This window comes from Sander vitreus, chromosome 4 (genome assembly GCF_031162955.1).
Source record: "Sander vitreus isolate 19-12246 chromosome 4, sanVit1, whole genome shotgun sequence".
Lineage (NCBI taxonomy): Eukaryota > Metazoa > Chordata > Actinopteri > Perciformes > Percidae > Sander > Sander vitreus.
Window position 1 is genome coordinate 28,845,898 of NC_135858.1, and position 19,544 is coordinate 28,865,441.

Sequence of the window (19,544 nt, forward strand, 5' to 3'; positions counted from 1 at the left end):
AATCCTATCTAACTGCTGCTCTCCCCGGTGCGTTACACAAACATGCTGAAAGATGCCTTTTTCATTGCATCAGACGCTGACAGCCACTGTCCAAAACGTCCTTATTTTACGAGTTCGGAATGAGAACGGGTTGGTAGATTACAGTGACTTAAGAGTACAGAAAAGGAATCGACATGAGTTTGAGGACACATACAACAGTAGTAAAAAGAGGAAGAAGAAAGTTAGAAATTGAGTCAAAAAAATGCCATAATTTTTCAAAAAGGACCATTAAAACCATCATTTATTGTTTATGTTCACAATTCATGCATGTCTGCATGTTCCTGCCTGCAGCAGGAAGTACATTTGTTATACTCACAGAGTGTTTGACCACATCAGCCCAGTCTGGAGCTACATAGTACTCCGAGTTGGCATCCAGCCACCGGGATAGCTCCTTTATGGCCGGAGCCATAGCACCACCAAGCTGCAAGGCAGGAAAACCCGCATAATATTAGAACAATAACACTGATTCATATTTAGGATTTTTCCTGCTTTCTCAACCGTATGACAGCCTGTATTATTAGTGTTTACTTTTTCCCATGACTGAACTGTGTGTGTGCGTGTGTTTTTTTGTTTTGTTTTTTTTAATCTACCCTGCGTCCGGTGCCTCGGTGCACAACAGGAACCCTCTCCTCCCCCGTCAGAGAGTTGATATCCAGCTTGGTCGGGTCTTTACAGCGATGTCTCCTCTGCTTGGGACGCTCCACAAAACCATGTAACAGACCTGCTCCAGACTGCAGACAGGAAGACAAGACGGAGGAAGTAAGAGAGAAACAATTACATGCATGTCCCCAAAAAAGCAGCTCAAAACAAATAATGTAGGAAATGGTAAACAGAACTTGGATTCTATTAAATCATACTCTGTAGCCAGGGCCTGGATAGAGTTTTTTGGCCACCAGTCACTGTGGCTATTGGGTTTTAAAATCCAATAGCCACGCAGGCTTTTTGCCAGCCAATGTTTTCTTTTCACCTTATTAAGATGAAATACAGGAAATGCATGAGCATCGTTCATGAACTTGTTAAGAATACACATGTAAGTGCTGTCGAGTTATTAACAAAATCAACTTAATTAATGACTCTTAGAATATATATATATATATATATATATATATATATATATATATATATATATATATATATATATATATATATATATATATATATATATATATTTTATTAGAGATATAGATTTGAGCTCAAATCCAAGGAAATGGCAGACTTGGTTGAAATGTGAAAGACCAACAGTGTCAAAAAACAACTAATAATCACTCAATCGTCAATGGCTACCCGCCCATGTGACAGTTTCACCCGCCAATGGCAAAATTCACCCACATTTGGTAACCGGGGTGTTAATTTCAGGCCCTGTGTGTAGCTGTACATGACGTTCTGCTGGTTTGCAGTCACCAACAGCACAACGCCACCGAAACGGACACACACAACAAGTACTCATGAAAAACCACAACACCTTGCTGATAAAAGGGATTAAACATCCAAATAATCAAACAAACCATCAGACTGGGGCGGCACAACATATCATTTTTTTTATCGTCATCGCAATATCAACTGGCGCAATAAACACATGGTGAAACTTGCTGTGACTTATCTCAAAAGATAGAGATTGTTTTGTGTTAAATGAAGGAAAATATCAGTACAAAACTGGACTCTAAAATGTAACGGTCATTCTTTTTTTAAGTGGTACTTTTTTATATTCAATTCAATGTATCATTTGCTTTAAAGAAATAATGTCGGAAATGATTTGTTTTAAATTCAACAAGCAATTTGCTGTTTTTAAGCAGAATACTGAAAGTAGCAGAAATGCAGAACTGAGTACAGCTTAATATATGTTTATTTATCGCAAGCAGTATAGATAGTCAACAACGTTATCGCGTATGGCAATGTTTTCATCATATCGCGCACTACGTCGGACTCACATGAGCGAATGTGGGGAGATCCATGCTGTAGCCCGGATTCTGTCTCAGCCACTCGATCAGACCTTTGCTGGCGGCCTCACGGTCGATGGCCACGATCTCTGGCTGAGGAGGCGTCTGGGTGGGGGGTGGGGGTGGAGGAGGAGGACGGCGTGGGGGGGCCAGCGGGGCGCTCAGAAGGAGAGGGGGACGGCGAGGACGTGGAGGAGGAGACGGAGGAGTGGCTGATCACCTCCAATCGGCCCTGCATTTGGAAAGACACACACAGACACACACAGACACACACACGTTTTAAAGTTTAGAAAACCCCTTTAGGGCAAAGGACTTTCCTCTCAGATCCATTCTCTTTTATTTAACCTTTTCCCCCAAAATGCCCGAGCTGCGGATTCTACCTCTCACATTGCAGCACACACAACAATCAGAACTTGCGCTACGCCTTTACTCCTCCCTACACCCACCTGTGTCTCTGGGAGGTGCAGTCCTCTGCTCTTGGTGAACTCAGAGTACAGTGCTTCCACGTTTCTCCTCCTCCCTCTCCTCCTCCTCAGTGAGTCATCTCCCCTCAGGCTTCCGTTAACTATTTGGCCCGTAACAGGATGGATGAGCCCTGCCTGCAGTATCCCAGCCATGTCCATTCCCACAGAGCCTTGCAGCGGTGCTGTGATGGGGGGCGGCGGTGGCGGCAGCTTGTGACAGCTGCCAGCGCCGTGGTGACCGAGTGCTTCTCCCGTCCCGATGCCACTGGTGGTGCTTATCTCTCCGGACGACTTGGTCAGATCTATGGCCGTTTCTTGCCAGCCGTTGATCAACATGGCGGCTCCCGTGCGGTGAGAGGCCGGCGCCACCACCGGAGTAGCGCCGCCGGAGCTCGTGGTGGCAGCATGGCATGCCGACTTCCCTGCTAAAACCTTGGCGGCGGCTGCAGCGGCAGCAGCTTCGTAGTCAAATGACCGCCGACCCCCCGCTCGTTTGAGCTCGGGGAGGTACGGAGGAGCCACGAGCCTCTCCTGTAAGAGAGGCAAGGAGTTGAGGCGCCAAGCTCCGCGCCCACATGCGCCGCCCCGCGACATGTACTGCCAAAGTGGACAGAGTGGGTGAGGGGTAGACAAGAATGGGGAGAGAGACGATGGCTTTGTTAAACATACATATGGACTGAGACACAACACAGTGGTGGCTGTCAACCAGACCTGGGTAAAAACCACGAGCCCGACACTTGGACAGATGTTTCAAAATGTGTTTACGCTCTCTTCTTGGGAAGCTGCTTCAGGCTTTAAAACTGATCTTGCCTGGTTTGTTTACCTCTGAGAGCATGAGATATGAAGTGAAAATAAATAGCCCTCAACCCATCTGTTCCCTGGTATCTATGGAGGGGAACATTTTGGGAACGATGCCTACGGGTAATTTAGTCTGACTACAAATTGGGTCAATTTCTCTCCTTAATATTGGTACATGTGTCTTTACATGCCTGTTAAACAAATTGTTTACAATATGACTACCTGCCCAAGTCTGATATCAACATGTATAATATCAACAGTACACATTACAGTGACAGGGAACTGTACAAAGAAGCAACAAAGTAATGGTGTGGACTAGAGGTGCCCAGTGCTACCTGAAAAACCTGCTCTACATTTGACACTAAAGTATTTTGTATTCTGACTGGGGATAGACCGATTATCGGCCCTGGCAGATTGTCTGCGTCGGCATTTTATTTGCCTGACAACCGATAAAGTTAATGAATTAAAAAGTGCTCTACTTTGGCTCCTCTTCAGCTCTGCGTCTGTCCCGCTGAGTCTGACTTAATGTCCCGCCCACAACACTATCTGAGTCTCTTTTACTGGGTATTAACGTTCAAAGTTTCTCATTTATTAAATAATTGCTTAAAGCATCAAAACAAAGATTTGTGTTGGAGTTTGTTGTTATCAGTTTTATTAAACTACTAATAATCGGTATCGGCCCTGAAAAACCAGTATCAGTCGATCCCTTATTCTGACTAAACAGAGATAGTTGATGTTTGAGCTATGAATCTAACAAGGATACATAACATTTTAATTTATCAGGATACCTGATTTTTTTATTTCAATTGACTTAAAAAATAATACTCTTTGGGAGCACAGAAAGGACAAGTCAAAGTGATGATGCACTTTTGCAGAGTCCTTGTAAGTCTGTTAGCTATCTGGAGTCTGTTAGCACTATTAGCATCGATAGCCGAGCAAACTGGACACCACCTGAATGAACCATGGCATGAGATAGTGGAGATACATGTGGACGGATGGTAGGTAACAAAAGGGAGTTTCATTCATACATTCGGTGGGTCAAAGAGATGTTCTCACCTTAGGTAGTCTTGTGAGAGGGGGAGGGAGGGAGAAGCCCAGGCCGAGGTTGGTCTGCTGAGCCCTGGCCTGGCCTGGGACCGAGCTGGAGGCCGTGGTGGGGAGAAAGCTGGCCCGGTGGTGCTGCTGCTGCTGGGCTAAACTGTTGGCCAGGCAAGAGTTGGCCACCAGGGAGCCCGGCGAGTCGTACTGCTCACTTGACGAAGGCCACTTCCCCTTCAGGATGGCGTGGCAGATGCTGTCTAGGCGGTTGATGATAACCCGGTCCTAAAGGGAGCCAGACAACAGCATAGGACTGAATTTATGGCAGGAAGATGATAACGAAAATCAGTGTTTCCACTATATATGTATATACAGTGGTGGAAGAAGTATTCAAATGCTTTATTTAAGAAAAGTACTAATACCACACTGTAAAAATACTCTGTTACAAGTCAAAGTCCTGCATTGAAAATATTACTTAGTATGTTAGTATCATCAGGAAAATGTACTTAGGTATTAAAAGTACTCAATGCCGAAAAATCCTCCCATTTTAGAAACTGGAAACGATCCAACCTGTTGTGTGTTTAATGGTGTAATCATTTCAGCTGGACTTGTAGGCCGTTATATTGTTGAGTGGTTTAATTTATAATAAAACATCAGATTTTATAAACGACAGGTGTTTGTGTGCAAAAATCCTAATTTGTAAAGTAACTAGTAACTAAAGCTGTCAGATGAATGTAGTGGAGTAAAAGTATAATATTTCTCTCTGAAATGTAGCGGAGTAGAAGTAGAAAGTGGCTCTACATTTGCACTTAAGTACAGTACTTGAATAAATGAACTACTTAGTTGTACTTAGTTACATCCCACCACTGCCTATATATCTGGTCCAAAGACTGAAATATAACTCTTTCTGTGAGAAAAAGGGCATGATATCCTAGAATGTAATTGTAAGACATATGATGGTTATGAGGAATCAAACTCAAATAAAGCAAACTGTTGCTAAAAAAGGAACAACACGCTGTATTCACTAACAAAACAACTTTTTCCAGCTGGTCCAGCATTGTTTGTTCATATTGGACCACGCTCACGACCCACAACACCTACTCTATATTTCATCGCTGTTGCCGGCCAGCAGTGTAGCTACTAGTGCACCCCCAATAATGTTAACCCCCCTGTCTTCTTACAACAGAAAATACAACAACTTCTGGCTGCATGGTGACACGATATCAGGGGGGAAATAATAGAACGTGACTATTTTTGGCTGAAAATCATTAACAGCTAAAAGGAAAAAGGAGGACATTTAAAAAAGAAAAAAACAATTGCCTGTAGCTCATGGTATAGTACATTTTGTTGCTGAAAAACAAAAGGTTTTCTTGCATAGATTGGAGGATTACGTTTAGTAGTTAACATCTGCAGCTAAAACAAACTAATTCTAGAAACAGACATTTTAGACACATAATGACATCACAGTACCTTGGGCCACTCAGAAAACGAGTACAGTGCTTTCTCCTGCAGCAGCTGAGCGATGGTTGGCTCCCGGGTGTCATGGAGGCTGTCAGGGATCTCACACATGGAAATAGGGGCTGCAAACCTGGGGCTGCCCGCGTAACCTTCCACCACGGCCACTGGAGGGGAGGGGGACAGGATGGAGCTCAACAATATGCCTTGTTTTCTTTGTTGTTTTTTGAAATAGCATTGCATTTTAATTAAATCCTAACAATCACAACAACATTGTGACAACAAGAATGCAAACGTCCGTACACTACGCTTCACGTGGTTTGCAGATAACGTTAGGGCTGCACGGTAGGAGGAAAATATCTAATTGCGGTTATTTTGACTGATATGATTTGCGATATTTGAAGGGAATTATAATTCATTGAAAAATATTAAAGTACTTTTTTTTTTTCAATGTGATTTTTGCGAGGATCTGTCCCAAACAAAGAGTTTTTTTTCTTCAGTCTGTAGGATAGGATTTGTAGGCTGGAACATGCAGCACCACAATATTAAATTCAGAATGGTTTGACACATATTTTGCCTTTAACAAATATTTGCCAAGTTTAATATATGACAAAGGTTTAAAGGAACACGCTGACTTATTGGTACTTTTGCTTATTCACCGTATCCCCCAGAGTTAGATAAGTCCCACCGCTGGTCCCACTGCTACTTCTGCTACTTGGGCGGAGTGATTTGCTTGCAGCACCTGAGAAGCCCCAGGGCGAAGAGCAGAGAGTAACAGTGCTTCGCCTTTCTGAGAATATAGTTCCCAGTATGTATACGGTTAGAAGATGGCTGTGTCTCGTGTGACCTTGTTATTTGTACACGCTGTGACCATACAAATCGCAACATGTAAATAGGAAAATGTTGGCGTTATTTTGTCACTGATTGGGAGCAGTAGGCTAGTTGGAGCCGGTTACCTCCAGGATCTGTGCTAAGCTAGGCTAGCGGTGGGGGCGTCAGACAGAGTTACGACACGCACGGAGATGAGAAGGGTATGTATGGACTTATCTAACTCTGGGGGATAAGGTGAATAAGACAAAGTCCCAATAAGTCGGCGTGTTCCCTTAATTATGTAATTAAAGTAATTAAAATGATAAAAACAATGATACAACCCTAAAACGTAGTGAATTGTAGTAATGTAGTAAAGTTGTAGTGTTTTATTGGACGAGGGGGGAGTCATCACTTTCAGTCATGTTATGGACTAAACAGAAGATGGGAGGATTAATCAATAGAAACGTTGATGTAATAACCGGCAGCTCGGATGTGTATTAACCATTTGAAACGATTCTAAAAACGGTCGTTCGCCAGGTCTGAGTGTTCTCACCTGGTGTAGATGGCCTCTCCTCCTTCACGGGACCTTTCCCCCCCAGACTCTCCGAGGCGTCCAGCAGCCCGTCTGCCTGCTCCAGCTTCGGGGTCAGGACGGTGCTGTCTGCCTCCAGCAGCTCTCGCTTGGCCTCGGCTTTGATCTGGGGTAGAGCTGTAAACTCCAGGTGCTCCGGCTTGGCCTGGGGTTTGATCTCAGAGCTGTCTGGGTAGGTCGGGAACTCCAGAGCCTCTGGCTTGGCTTCGGGCTTGATGGCAGAGGTGTCGGGGAAGGCCGTTAACCTTAAATCCTCTGGCTCTGCCTTGGTCTTCAGCGTCGCTCCGTCTGTATACGCGGCGAACTGGAGAGCTACTGGTTTCGCTTCAGATTTGATTTCGGCGCCCTCTGAGTAGGCGGCGAACTGGAGGACTTCGGGTTTACGGTCCAAGCTCTCAGGCTTCATGGGAAGGCTTAAATCTTCGGCTTTAGTCTCCGGCGTTTCTGGTTTGACAGGATAGTCTAACTGCTCAGCTTTGGTCACCACGTTTTCCGACTTCACGCAGTAGGAAAGGAATTTTCCATGTTTGAATTCGGAGCTGTCAGGGTAGACATCGACAGCCGTCTCCGTCTTGGTCTCCTCTACCTTGACTGGCAGCTCCAGTTGCTGTGGTTTCTTCTCACCACCTCGGTCTGATAACGGAGAAAATTTAAGATCAGATGGCTTTGAGTCAATACTGTTTGCAGGTAGAGTCGGGGCAATTTTGATTTCATTTTGCTCGAGCAGATTGTCTTTGTTGTCCAGGTGAAGGGAGAATGTCAGGACTCGATTCTTACAGTCCCTGCTGCCGTCTGGCGAGTTCAGATCTTCAACTGTACCTTCGTAGTTTGCCTGATCCATGGAGACTTCCGTTTTGACTCCGGCGTCGCCGCCGCCACTCGTGGTGGTGCTTTCATCAGACTTTGATGCGACTGTGGGGGATGAGACCGAGGCAGGAGGGCAGGAGGGCTGCGCGTATTCTGAGTAAACGCTCTGCAGCACCATCTCGTTGGGTTTGACGTCGAGTTGGTTCGCTGCCGTTTCATTGCGGGGTCCAACCACTGCCACATCCATGAGAGAAACATGATCCATCTGCCCTTCAGAGATCTCGTCCACTTGATCTGCCAGGTCGGCGCACTCCGCTGGACCATCCTCTCCAGCTGCACTGCCCATCAATGTTTCAGTGTCAAGAGAGTTTTCCTCCACCGTCTGATACAGGATCAACCCGCCCACTTCCTCTCCAGGCTCTTCAATAGACTCAGGACACGCGAGGCTACCCTCCTGTCCCAGCTTCCCGAGATACGGATGCACGTCTCGCGGCAACTCCACTTTATGCTCTGCCTGGTCGAAGCTCTCCTGAAGGTCTTGTTCGTCCTGTTCTCCAAGGCCCGGCTCTGGCACGATCCCGTCCAGCTGTGGCACTTCCATGGGTGGATCCATGACTCCCAAACTTCGGTCTGCGCCGGTGAGCATTTTATTAAAAAATATTATTGAAATGTATTGATTTACATTCAATTTACATTGTGTATAGGGCTGCAGCTATTGATTATTTTAGTAATCGAGTATTCTACCGATTATTCCATCGATTAATCGGATAAGAAATACTTAGTAAACAGCAATAGTAAATATTTATTATTGCTGTGTACTAAAAAAAAGTAAACCTGTCTTTTGTATATATACAAAAGCCAAGTTTTTTTATTATTTTTTATTGCCAAATTCCAAGTACACTTTTGGTGGCCCAAATGTTAATATTTTTCACCCCCTTCCCCTTCTTGCCTCTGGCTCTTTGCACTGGATATGCAAAAGAGCTGTTCACTAACCAGAGGGTAAATGTGCTGGTACAAAGCTTACAGCAGGGCTATTCAACTACACTGTTCTGGGGGACACATTTTCAGAAGCCTAATACACAGTGAGGAGAAAGAATAAAGAATGCAGACGTCACCAGCATGACGACATCATTCACGTGCATATTAAGTGGCCATGCTGGGGGGAGGAGCCGGTTTGTCTCCGGCAGCAGCTAAGTTTCCAAAGATTAGTAGCAAACTAATAAACAGTTAGACTACAAACCGACAGCTCTCGTTTTAGCTTGTTGGTAAAACATGGCTATTTGCAGAGTAGCATGCTGTAGGCTAGTTGTGTAAAACAGCGCGGTGGACGAGAGCAGCAGACGTTAGTTAGCTACCTTGTGTCGGGTTCGCCCCGTGAAATGGATGAGTAGACTGGATGTTTTCTACAAAGATGATGTAGTAGCATGTTTGCAGCTTAAAATGATCCCAAACTTTCTGTCGTTTTCTCTCGCCCGTCTCTTCTCTTAGACCCTCGCTATTTTCGCCTTCGTTCATTTGTAATCTGGGCCGTCAGTGCATAGACAGTATACAAACGGTCTTGTGTCCACAGAAGCATCAACCTGTTGTGTGCGCTGGTAATTATCCTCCGTGTGGAAACACAGTGAGCCGTACAACCGTAATTACATTGATTTATTTGTAATCGAACTATTCGGGGAATCGTTTCAGCCCTAACTGTGTACAACAAAACAAAAATGATACAAACAAATTTGAAATCACACTAATTTTACAAAAAATATCTAATTGCGATTATTATGATTATTATTTTTTTAGATTATTGTTTGAGGCTTTTTTATGGCCTTTAATCAACAGGACAGTTTGAAGAGAGGGAAGGGGAGAGAAAAGGGGGAGACATGCAGCAAAGGGCCTCGCGTCGGATTCGAACCCGGGCCACTGCCAAGGACTCAGCCTACATGGGGCGCACACTCTACTGGGTGAGCTAGAGGCGCCCCTAATTGCGATTATTTTGAGTGATATTGCGATATGATTCACGATATTGGAGGGAATGATCATTTTTGTATCATTATTCTAATTTTCATTGAAAATTAAAAGAAATTAAAAAAAAGATTATGGTGTGATTTGAGGATCTGTACCAAACAATTTTTTTTTTTCCTTTAGTCTGTAGAATAGGACGTCTCTGCAGCGCCACAATACTTCATTCAGAATGGGTTGACAAATATTTCGATACGATTGTGATTAATTGTGCAGCCCTACTATCTACCACCCCTTACAGCCACTTAAGTAAAAGGAATTAGTTTTGGGATCCATTGTAAACACTAGCAGTATTTTTGACATACCTTGGTCTGCATCACACTCCTCTCCTCCCAGACAGTGAACGCTTTGTTTTTCCAAGTTGTGCTCCATGGCGGCCCTGGACAAGTCTTCCACTTCTTCTTCCTCCTTGTCATCAAACTGGAACCCTACGCCTACTTCCTGGCCTTCTCCTCCCTCCACAGGATTGGCCAGGCTCTCGGCGACGTCGGAGTGGCCCAGCCTATCCTGCGGCTCGTGGCCAGTGATGCCAGACAGAGAGAGGGGAGGAGGGGGGACGTAGGGAGGAGGGGGGCTCGCCGACAGGTCCGTTTGATCTGCGCTGGGTTCCTCGCTCACACCAATGTCCTGAATGCAGAAAACAAAAAGGGTCTTGAGTTATTGAGTTATGGTTATAAAAAATGCTAGTTACGAAGATCCAGGGTACAAGCGGCCGAAATGGGTTTCCTCAGGAGAGAGATAGGGTGAGAAGCTCAGTTATCCGTGAGGAGCTCGGAGTAGAGCCGCTGCTCCTTCGCGTCGAAAGGAGCCAGTTGAGGTGGTTCGGGCATCTGGTAAGGATGCCCCCTGGGCGCCTCCCTAGGGAGGTGTTCCAGGCACGTCCAGCTGGGAGGAGGCCTCGGGGGAGACCCAGGACTAGGTGGAGGGATTATATCTCTAACCTGGCCTGGGAACGCCTCGGGATCCCCCAGTCGGAGCTGGTTAATGTGGCTCGGGAAAGGGAAGTTTGGGGTCCCCTGCTGGAGCTGCTACCCCCACGACCCGACCCAAAATACATGTTTTTCTTTGTATGTATGAAGACTTTAGTTTGATGTGAATGATACCAGTGGAACATGATTTATCCCACTGATCGTCACTGTGATTATTTTACTTGTGATTTTGCATACATTTTGCATACATTTGAGATATATATATATAACCGGAAAAAATATTAGTCTTAAAATAAAACAGACTTGCTCAGTTCACCGTGGTCTTCTTTTAACAGCTGGTGTTTTCTCTCATTAGTTAAACATTTCCATAATGTTAACAGCCAGAGAGAGTCAAAGGCCTCAGTGCTCGGCACAAAGCCATTCAGATACGTTTATCACAGTTCTCTGTGATGTAACAATTCCAAATTTTATTGTATAATGTATTGTCTTAGAAATAATTGTGATTAACAATATAATTGTCTCTTTCAGTCAAATTAAAAAATATTTATTAATGTATTTATTTTTCAAACAAATAAAGTTTTGAATGAATCCCAGGATACATATTTTGGTTATATCCCTGTTATGTGACCCAGATAATGTAATAACACAGGTAAACCACTATGAAGTAAACCACGCCTCTTTGTTATGATAAAACATTGTATTTTTTTCTTCAATGAACCTAACATTTGACAAAACCACCAGCAGTCCCTTAGGACCTCAGCTAATGTTGGCAATTATTTGCGGTTAAACAAAGAAAACGGCGATTATGTAAAAATATTGCGATTAGACAATTATGTAATCATTGTTACAGGCCTACCTTGAAGAGCATATAACTTGAGGACAGCGGCTCCACAGAATCTCCTGCAGACGGGTGGGAGGGGGAGGATGAGGGTGGAAGGCCCAGACACTCCTCCAGAGTTCCCCCTTCCTCCCCTCCCCGGTCTCCCCCCTGGGCCTCCTCGTCCTCCAGGAAGCCGGCCTCCAGAGTGGGAGGACCCAGGATGGGATCCGATTCATTGAACATGTGGTGAGCTGGACTGGAGTGGTCCGTGCCATCCCAGGGAGCCTGCAGGGGCAAAGGGGATGGATGCGTGAAAGATGATGATGCACACAAACGTGGATTTGTCATCATTTTCTCACGTACCACAGACTAAACCAGGGGTAGGCCACCTGCAGCTCCACAGTTTACAGACTAAGCCAGTGGCTCCCTGTGGCTTTGACAAAAAGTTAAATGGAAATGAATAATAGTTATTTTTTTAACATTTTAAATTTAAAGGTGCCCTGCCACACAAAACCGTTTTTACTTGTGTATGTTAGGTCCATACGTGTTTGTGTTATGTCGTGAATGTGAAAATGAACTGCTACCTCCTCTGTCAGCTCTAGCCGTTGAAAAGAAATAAGCGGAGAAATCAGGCCAGTTACAAAAGCTGGTCAGTCTGACGTGGTGTTGCCTGAGCTCATTACTATTCATGAGGTCGCCCAGTGGCGCTGGGTAAAGGATGCTGATAGCCAGGCTCTCATTGGCTAGTTGTTAGCCAATCAGAGTCAAGCAGCTAAGCTCGTTGAATATTAATGAGAACTGGCACAAATCGAGCAGAGTCTTCCTGCAGGCTTTCTATTCCACGCTAGAATGGCTTGAAACAAGGTAACCAAGGCATTTTTTTCCCACAAAAAATGTTACAGAGTCCATGGTAGAACTTCAGACATTACCACAAAGTAATGAAATACGTGTGGGGCAGGGCACCTTTAATTTATTATTGTTGCAGGCCTAAAGTGATTCTTACATTCTCCATTTAGGCTACATATTAAATTCAGGCAACTAAAATGTGCGTCATAGCCTACAAAGCCAGGCACCTTATCCTCTAAAATGTTGAGTTTCCATAGACTAGATATGGGTACAAAACCAAAAAAAGAAAAGAATGAATGAATAGTGCGTAGACAGATTCATTTGCTTTAACCGCCAAAGCTGATGGCTTACCGCTCTGCATGATCTGCAGCGAAGAATTGGCAAGCATCAAAAAATGTATTATAAAAGACATTTCCAGATCAAGCAGATCATTTGCTTAAGTACTCAGCTGGGTATGAGAGAAAGAGAGACTTTCAGAAGTGGACCAGAGCAAATGTACTTTGAAGAATTGGATCAAATCTCCAAACTCCACTACTGCTGCTGCTGCTGCTAGATTTGGAAATTGTGATTGTTCAGAGAATTAAAGAGATGCCTCTCCGCAAAGACCGTCAAAGACACGGCCATAAAAACTGCAACAAACATCACCATATTAATACATGCTCACTTAGAACCATTAGTAATGTTGACAGGCTAATTGACACTTACATCAGGACCAAAACCTCACGCCACTCATGTTTAATATGTTTGTTATGTATGCACCATTCACCAAGGCAAATTCCACATTAAGTGTAACTTGTTGTGGCAATAAAACCTTTTCGGATTCCGATTCTAAATGAACTGCGTTACCTTTATTATTAGAATTGAATATGTTTGCGGCTCCAGACAAATTTCTTTTAATTTCTTTGGGTCAAAAAACGGCTCTTTTGATTGTAAAGGTGGCTGACCCCTGGACTATACGAATAAGGAGAATACAGATTTAAAGCACAGTGTGTACCTGTAACTGATCCAGCTCCACTGATGGCGCCATCAGGCCCGTTTCCTCTGAGGAGCCCTGCTCACCTACAAGCACGTCACTCCTTAGTTTCAAATCGAGGTCCGTTCCCCCCACGCCATACGAGTTGAGCATGCTCTGGCCTCCCGCGGCCGAATTGAACGGGAAACCGTTGAGGGCGTCTTTGGACGCCTTCCCTCCGTGTAGGGCATCTGCAGACAGGGGGTCATGCTGCAGCGCACCCAGCTCCAGGGTGTCATCCAGAGGGGGACAGTCGAGGAAATCTCCCCGGGAGCCAGGAACTATTCCCAGACTGGGGGAGGCAGAATTTTGGGCATCCAGCGGCAGAGGGTGGAGGTGAGGGTGAGAGGAGGACGAAGAGGAAGGAGAAGGAGCCGATGGAGGCACAGAGTGATGCTGGTGGTGGTGAGAGGACTGGTGGGGATACTCGGGGGGCTGAGGGGAGTGGCGACCCAGACCCGAATCATACAGGCAGCAGTGAGGAAGAGGCAGCTGCGGATTAGACGAGGACGATGAAGAAGTGATGCTAGAGTGAGTCACCAAGCCCGGGTGGTGAGGGTGGTGGTGGCTCTGGGGATGAAGATGAGCCGGGTGCCCCCTGACGTAGTTCCTGTGAGCTTCCAGGAAGCTCAGCTGGGGGTCGTTCAGGATGTAGAAGTCGGTGCGGCTCAGGCCGTGGCGCGCCGCCCCGATCAGGAGGTCACGGTCGTGTTTGCCAGACTCCCACCAGACTGGAAGGTAGAGGGAGGGGCGGCACAGCTGGAGGCGGGCCGAGAGCAACGGGTGACGGAGAACCTGAGGGAAGGAATGAGTTCGGAGAGCAGGAAGGCACAAGGTGTGAGTGTAAAATATCAGAGATTTAAAGAATAAATGTAAAGTTCCATGAAATCTATCAACACAACACAGCCCTAAGAAGCTTCTTTCTGTTTGCTTTAACCCCTTGAACCCCAGGCTTCCCCCCCCCCCATTCCCTTATTCCCTTTATGTACTGGCTCAGTCACAGTTACAACATGACTTACAGGGTTTCTGAAGGTTTCACCAAGTCAAATGGAAGACTTTTTAAGAACATTATGAATGAAATTTAAGATCTATACAATGACATTAAAAGAAAAAAACGTCAGATGTCTGAGTCCGGAAACATCGTCTGAAACAATTTACCGATGTCCTCATTCATATTATAGGACTGATGTCTAGTTACCGTGTGGAGAACCCGAGCACCTCCGCTCTTAGTGTTGGCTCGGATCCAAAAGCGATACAGAGGTCCCTTACGGGAGTTGCGAAGCTGCTGTGTGGGTCTTGCCTAGACAGTATATTAAGGCCTGTTTAAAATGATTTAAAGCTAAAGTGCGTCGCTTCCGTCTCCCCCAGGAGGAATTCTAAGTAATGACAACAACGCTGTTGGCGCATCCAAATGACACCACCCCCACCCCTCCTCTACACAGTTGCTAGTAGCCAAGGAGGACACGGAGGATTAAAAACACATGATGGACTCTTCAGAAGAGGTCATTATCTTCACTAGAACTACACCATTTTGTAAACATAGCAAGCATGCAACGTTGTATGCACACTGAAAGTTTTGGTCTTTTTTTGCATGCATGTTCACAGGTTTCCAAGACACAGCAAATAGCTGAATAAGAATAGATAGTGTCCATTAATATATGAACCCCCCCCGGTGGCCTCAAAGTTTAAGATGTCGACCATGAACCGTGTCCCTAGTTCCCCTCATTTCCTGGCATCTCTCTAGTGAAGACTGATAATAAATATACATAACATCTTATTGTTTACTTACTCATTTGCTTTTAGGATGAATATGTTTTGAGCACTGCCAGCACAGTTCCCATCATGCCTTGGGTGATGCAAACAGGGTACAACGAGTTAGCTGCACCTGAGCGCCAACTTTTAGCCTGACACTGTTTACATTTTGGAGAATCTGAGGCACTGCACTGAAACTACGAATGTACAAACAACTGGATCCCTTTTGTAGAAAACTAATCTTAAAAAATGATTATTATGCAAAATATTAGGGTGTAGGAAGTTTTTTTTATATGAATTATAGATAGATTTATGGATGTCTATCTTCACCAGACTTTGTAGTTTTATTTATGACACTAGAAGAAAGGAGCTACTTCTGACACAACACGCATCGATCAGAAGCTTCAGCTAAAAAGCCGAGAGATAAATAAGGTTCATGTGCATCCATCAATGCACTCTGCTCTCTTGTGTTGAAGATGAACTTTGAAGTCAATTTTTCTGAGTCGCAAAAGTGAAAACTGGTATTAATGATGAAGCTTTGTTCCTACAAAGAGCCCACCTGCTCTCTGATCTTCCGGAGCAGCTCGATGCGGTATAAAGTACGGGCAGCTCTCTCTTCGGTCAAAGGCTCCACCAGCACAGCGGGATCCACCAGCCCTGAAGGAAACCAGAGGGAAGGCCAGAGGGAGGGAGGGAGAGAGAGAGAGAGAGAGAGAGAGAGAGAGAGGGGGAGAGAGAGAGTTAACATTGAGCAGTGGCAGTGAGACGCGTGGAGAAGGTAGGTGAGATGCAGAGATGAAGGTAGTGAGAGAAGTAACTTCAAGTGTGTTTGTATGTGCAGGAGTCAGCCCTGTCTTTGAGTGTGATGTACATCCTCCTGTCACCAATCAGAAAAATAGTTTCCAGATCCTGATGTTTTTTTAACATTAAAATGTGCAATTTGTGGCAAATAAAAACACAGTTTAAATTCATTTCACAGGTCACATTTATGATGATACACATTTCACATGTTGTAATATGTCCTTATACTGATTAACATTATTTATTTATTTTTTAAATATTTTTCCCATTTGTTTAGCGAGTTTGGGTCTCAACTGAATGTACTGAACTGTAAATGAACTGTCAATAAAGATCACCTGAATCCTCCCACCAGCATGGGGCAGTAATGTTCCCCAGGAACGAGGTCCCCAGGAGGGACATGAGGGCTGCAGCTACACCCCAATGACAACATTAACTTGTAAATAATAATGCAGTGTTGGACTTGTATTTATGATGTAAAAGAAAAACGGTGGCTATTAAAACAAAGCAGGAAGCTCGATGGTGTTTTAAGCCCCCAACGTCGCATTCCAGGCAGCTAACCTTAACCCTAAACATAACCATTGCCGCGCTGCCTGGAAGGCGACGTTGGGGGCTTAAAACACCAAACAGGAACCCTGAGCTTCCTGTTTTAATAACCACATTAACATGGTAAATTAAATCAGCAAAGTTTCTTCAAGTTCAGGCCATGCCCGTCATGTTTAAATAGCACGTGACCACACGTGCGCGCACGCACACACACACACACACACACACACACACACACACACCCACACGGGCTAAAGGATTAATCGTTTTCAAATCGAAAGCCATTTGAAAGAATGTGATTAGCTAATCGTGAGGACTGCTATTCATCGACTGTGAATTTGTAGGTGAATGTTTGGTGTAACATTTGGTTTAACATTACTTATTCCTCTTTTTAGTATTATATATATATATATATTTTTTTTTTTTTTAAAGATAAATGCTGGAATAATGTTACATATCCCTTTTTTATTACTGGAAATTCATTTCAATTTTTTCTATACTGTATTTTTTTATACCTCTTTATTTAAAGAGTAAGCTGCTAAAATCTGCTGCTGGATATCTAATTTCCTTGCGGGAGTCATCCCAAAAGGATCAATAAAGAGAAGTCTAAGTCTAAGTATGTTCTTCGCATTAAAAATATAGTTTGATGGCGTCTCATGTTCTAATGTTCCATGACATGTTTTATCTGTTATACAGACAATATTGAACTTTAGCCAAACTTTAAATAAAAATTGCAAATCTAATCGTAATCGCAATATCTGGCAGAAAAATCGCAATTAGATGGTTTCTTAAATCGTTCGGCCCTAACACACACATGCACACTCGCTCAATACCTTCTTCCTTCCTTGGAGGCAGTTTGCAGGCCGTCCTACACATGTTGACGAAGGAGTTGAAGTATTTCTCCAGACTCTCGTCCGTCTTCCTCTCCAGTCGGGCCAGCGCTCTGAACTGGGACCAGTCGAAGGACTTCCTCTCTGGGTCGTACACCACCCCGAATGATGACACGGTGCGGTAAAAATCAGCTTGCTCTCGACGAGTCCACCTAAAACATGGACAGAAGGGCAGATATGATGTTTCAAGTATCATATTCATGAAGTGGACAGCGATGCTGAAGGTTTAGATTAGGATTGTTTAAGGAGAGCAGCAAGCAAGCAAAGTTCATCAAAATGATGATGGAAGATGGAATGCCTGCACTTCAAGACAACCTGCCGTACTTACATATAGGTTATACAAAGATGCCACAAGAGGTTGTTTTGAATACAAACATTTACAGAACTCCTGCCTTGTAAAAAAGAAAAGAAAGAAAAAGCATATTTGTAGCCTTTAGGCTTCTACCAATTACCCAGCTTAGTCTTTAAATCCAAAACTGGTTCCAAGAGGTTTGTGTTGCACTATTGAAAGATGTCTGAAGGACATTTTGTGGGTTAGGGTTAGGATCATTGTGGTGCTGCAGAGATGTTTTTTCTGGGATTTGGGGTGTTATTTTGTATCTCTGGTGCTTCCACACGCATACAAACTTTGAAAAAAAAAAAAAACATCCATGCTGTTTTGAGTGAGATACGGGTTTCTGAATGTCTTCTGCCTTCAGTCTCCGGGTCAGCTGTTCAAAATCGGCAGGGCTTTCTGCATCACTAGCCTGCTACAACACACACTAGTTCACCATAATCTACAAAAGAACTACTTACATGTCCCTGTTCTGCAGGTATTCCACACAAAGTTGGAAGTGTGCCCTCGATAGAAGAAGTCTCCCGGCTAATCCTGCCTTGTACTACTGAAGTTGTAGAAACAAACAGCTAGCTAGATGATGTGATCTTACCTAGCTACTGCACATGTGCGACTGCCAACAGTGAGAGGTCTCACTCTGTAGCTAAAACAGAGACCTGAACACAGGGTGAAAAGAGGAGCTGCAGCAATGTGCAGTACAACAAAAATATGGTGTTTTTTTTTTTTTTTTTATTAAACCATGTAAACCTATTCTGATACAATCTCAAATTACAATTATGATCCTGAAAATGAGCATAATATGAGCACTTTAAAATATTTTTCAATGAAAATTAGAATAATTATAGAAAAATGATCATTCCCTCCAATATCTTAAATCATATCGCATTTGCAATATCAGTCAAAATAATCGCAATCGCGATATTTTCTTCATATCGTGCAGTCCTAACACTGATACAATATTGATCTTAAAACAGCTGATACTGATAGTATGGAGTATGTCCAACATGGTTACCTTCTCTGCCACTCCAGGAACAAGGGGTCGGGTTCCGTGGCGACCACCGAGCACCGCCTGAGCTCCTCGCCCAGCTGCCACGCCAGCGGCCCGGCGGCGTGATGACTGTGAGAGGCTCCGGCCCCTCCCATCCCCATGCCGACGAGGCCATCGTGGAGCAGGAAGTCGTGCCGGAGCAATGGCTCGCGGCGCAGCGTGAAGCGCTGGTAGGCGGTGATCAGGCGGCGTAAACGGGCCGTCAGGGCGGGGCCGGTGGGCCAGAGGGGCCGGGCTTGGACCACATGGAGAGACGCCACCCCAGTCCCTGTTCCCGTTGTCGTCGTGGTGACCAATGTCGCATCCTGGGCGCACAAGTCACCTGACATCTGGGAGTCTGTGGCGGATAGAAATGATGTTTCTCAGAGTCAGGGATACTGGGAATGTTAAGCACATTATTACATCAAAGGTAATACAAGGAATATGTGAAGTTTAAAAATCCATTCTACAGAAGGGCTGGGTATTTTTCAAAATCCTTTAATACCGCTACCTATAAAATAATAGTTTTGGTACCTAAACAATACTTTTTCTGATGCCTTACTTTTAAAAAACTAGACATGTTTTCCTACAATCTCCTTTTTTATATTTAACACAATAAGCCAAAACCTGTGTCTTAACA

General features: G+C 44.4%; 1 protein-coding gene across 1 annotated transcript in view; it reads right to left on the reverse strand.

Annotated features, from left to right (window-relative positions):
• The window catches only part of chd6 (chromodomain helicase DNA binding protein 6), a 165,742-nt gene that overhangs the window by 8,510 nt on the left and 137,688 nt on the right, over positions 1-19,544 (reverse strand). The window contains 15 exon segments of the mRNA XM_078249261.1: positions 356-460; positions 630-770; positions 1,968-2,090; positions 2,092-2,208; positions 2,423-3,037; positions 4,295-4,561; positions 5,747-5,898; positions 7,095-8,570; positions 10,256-10,577; positions 11,736-11,984; positions 13,540-14,352; positions 15,869-15,966; positions 16,446-16,520; positions 17,487-17,695; positions 18,890-19,262. Of these exon segments, the coding sequence (XP_078105387.1) occupies positions 356-460; positions 630-770; positions 1,968-2,090; positions 2,092-2,208; positions 2,423-3,037; positions 4,295-4,561; positions 5,747-5,898; positions 7,095-8,570; positions 10,256-10,577; positions 11,736-11,984; positions 13,540-14,352; positions 15,869-15,966; positions 16,446-16,520; positions 17,487-17,695; positions 18,890-19,262 (5,135 nt within the window).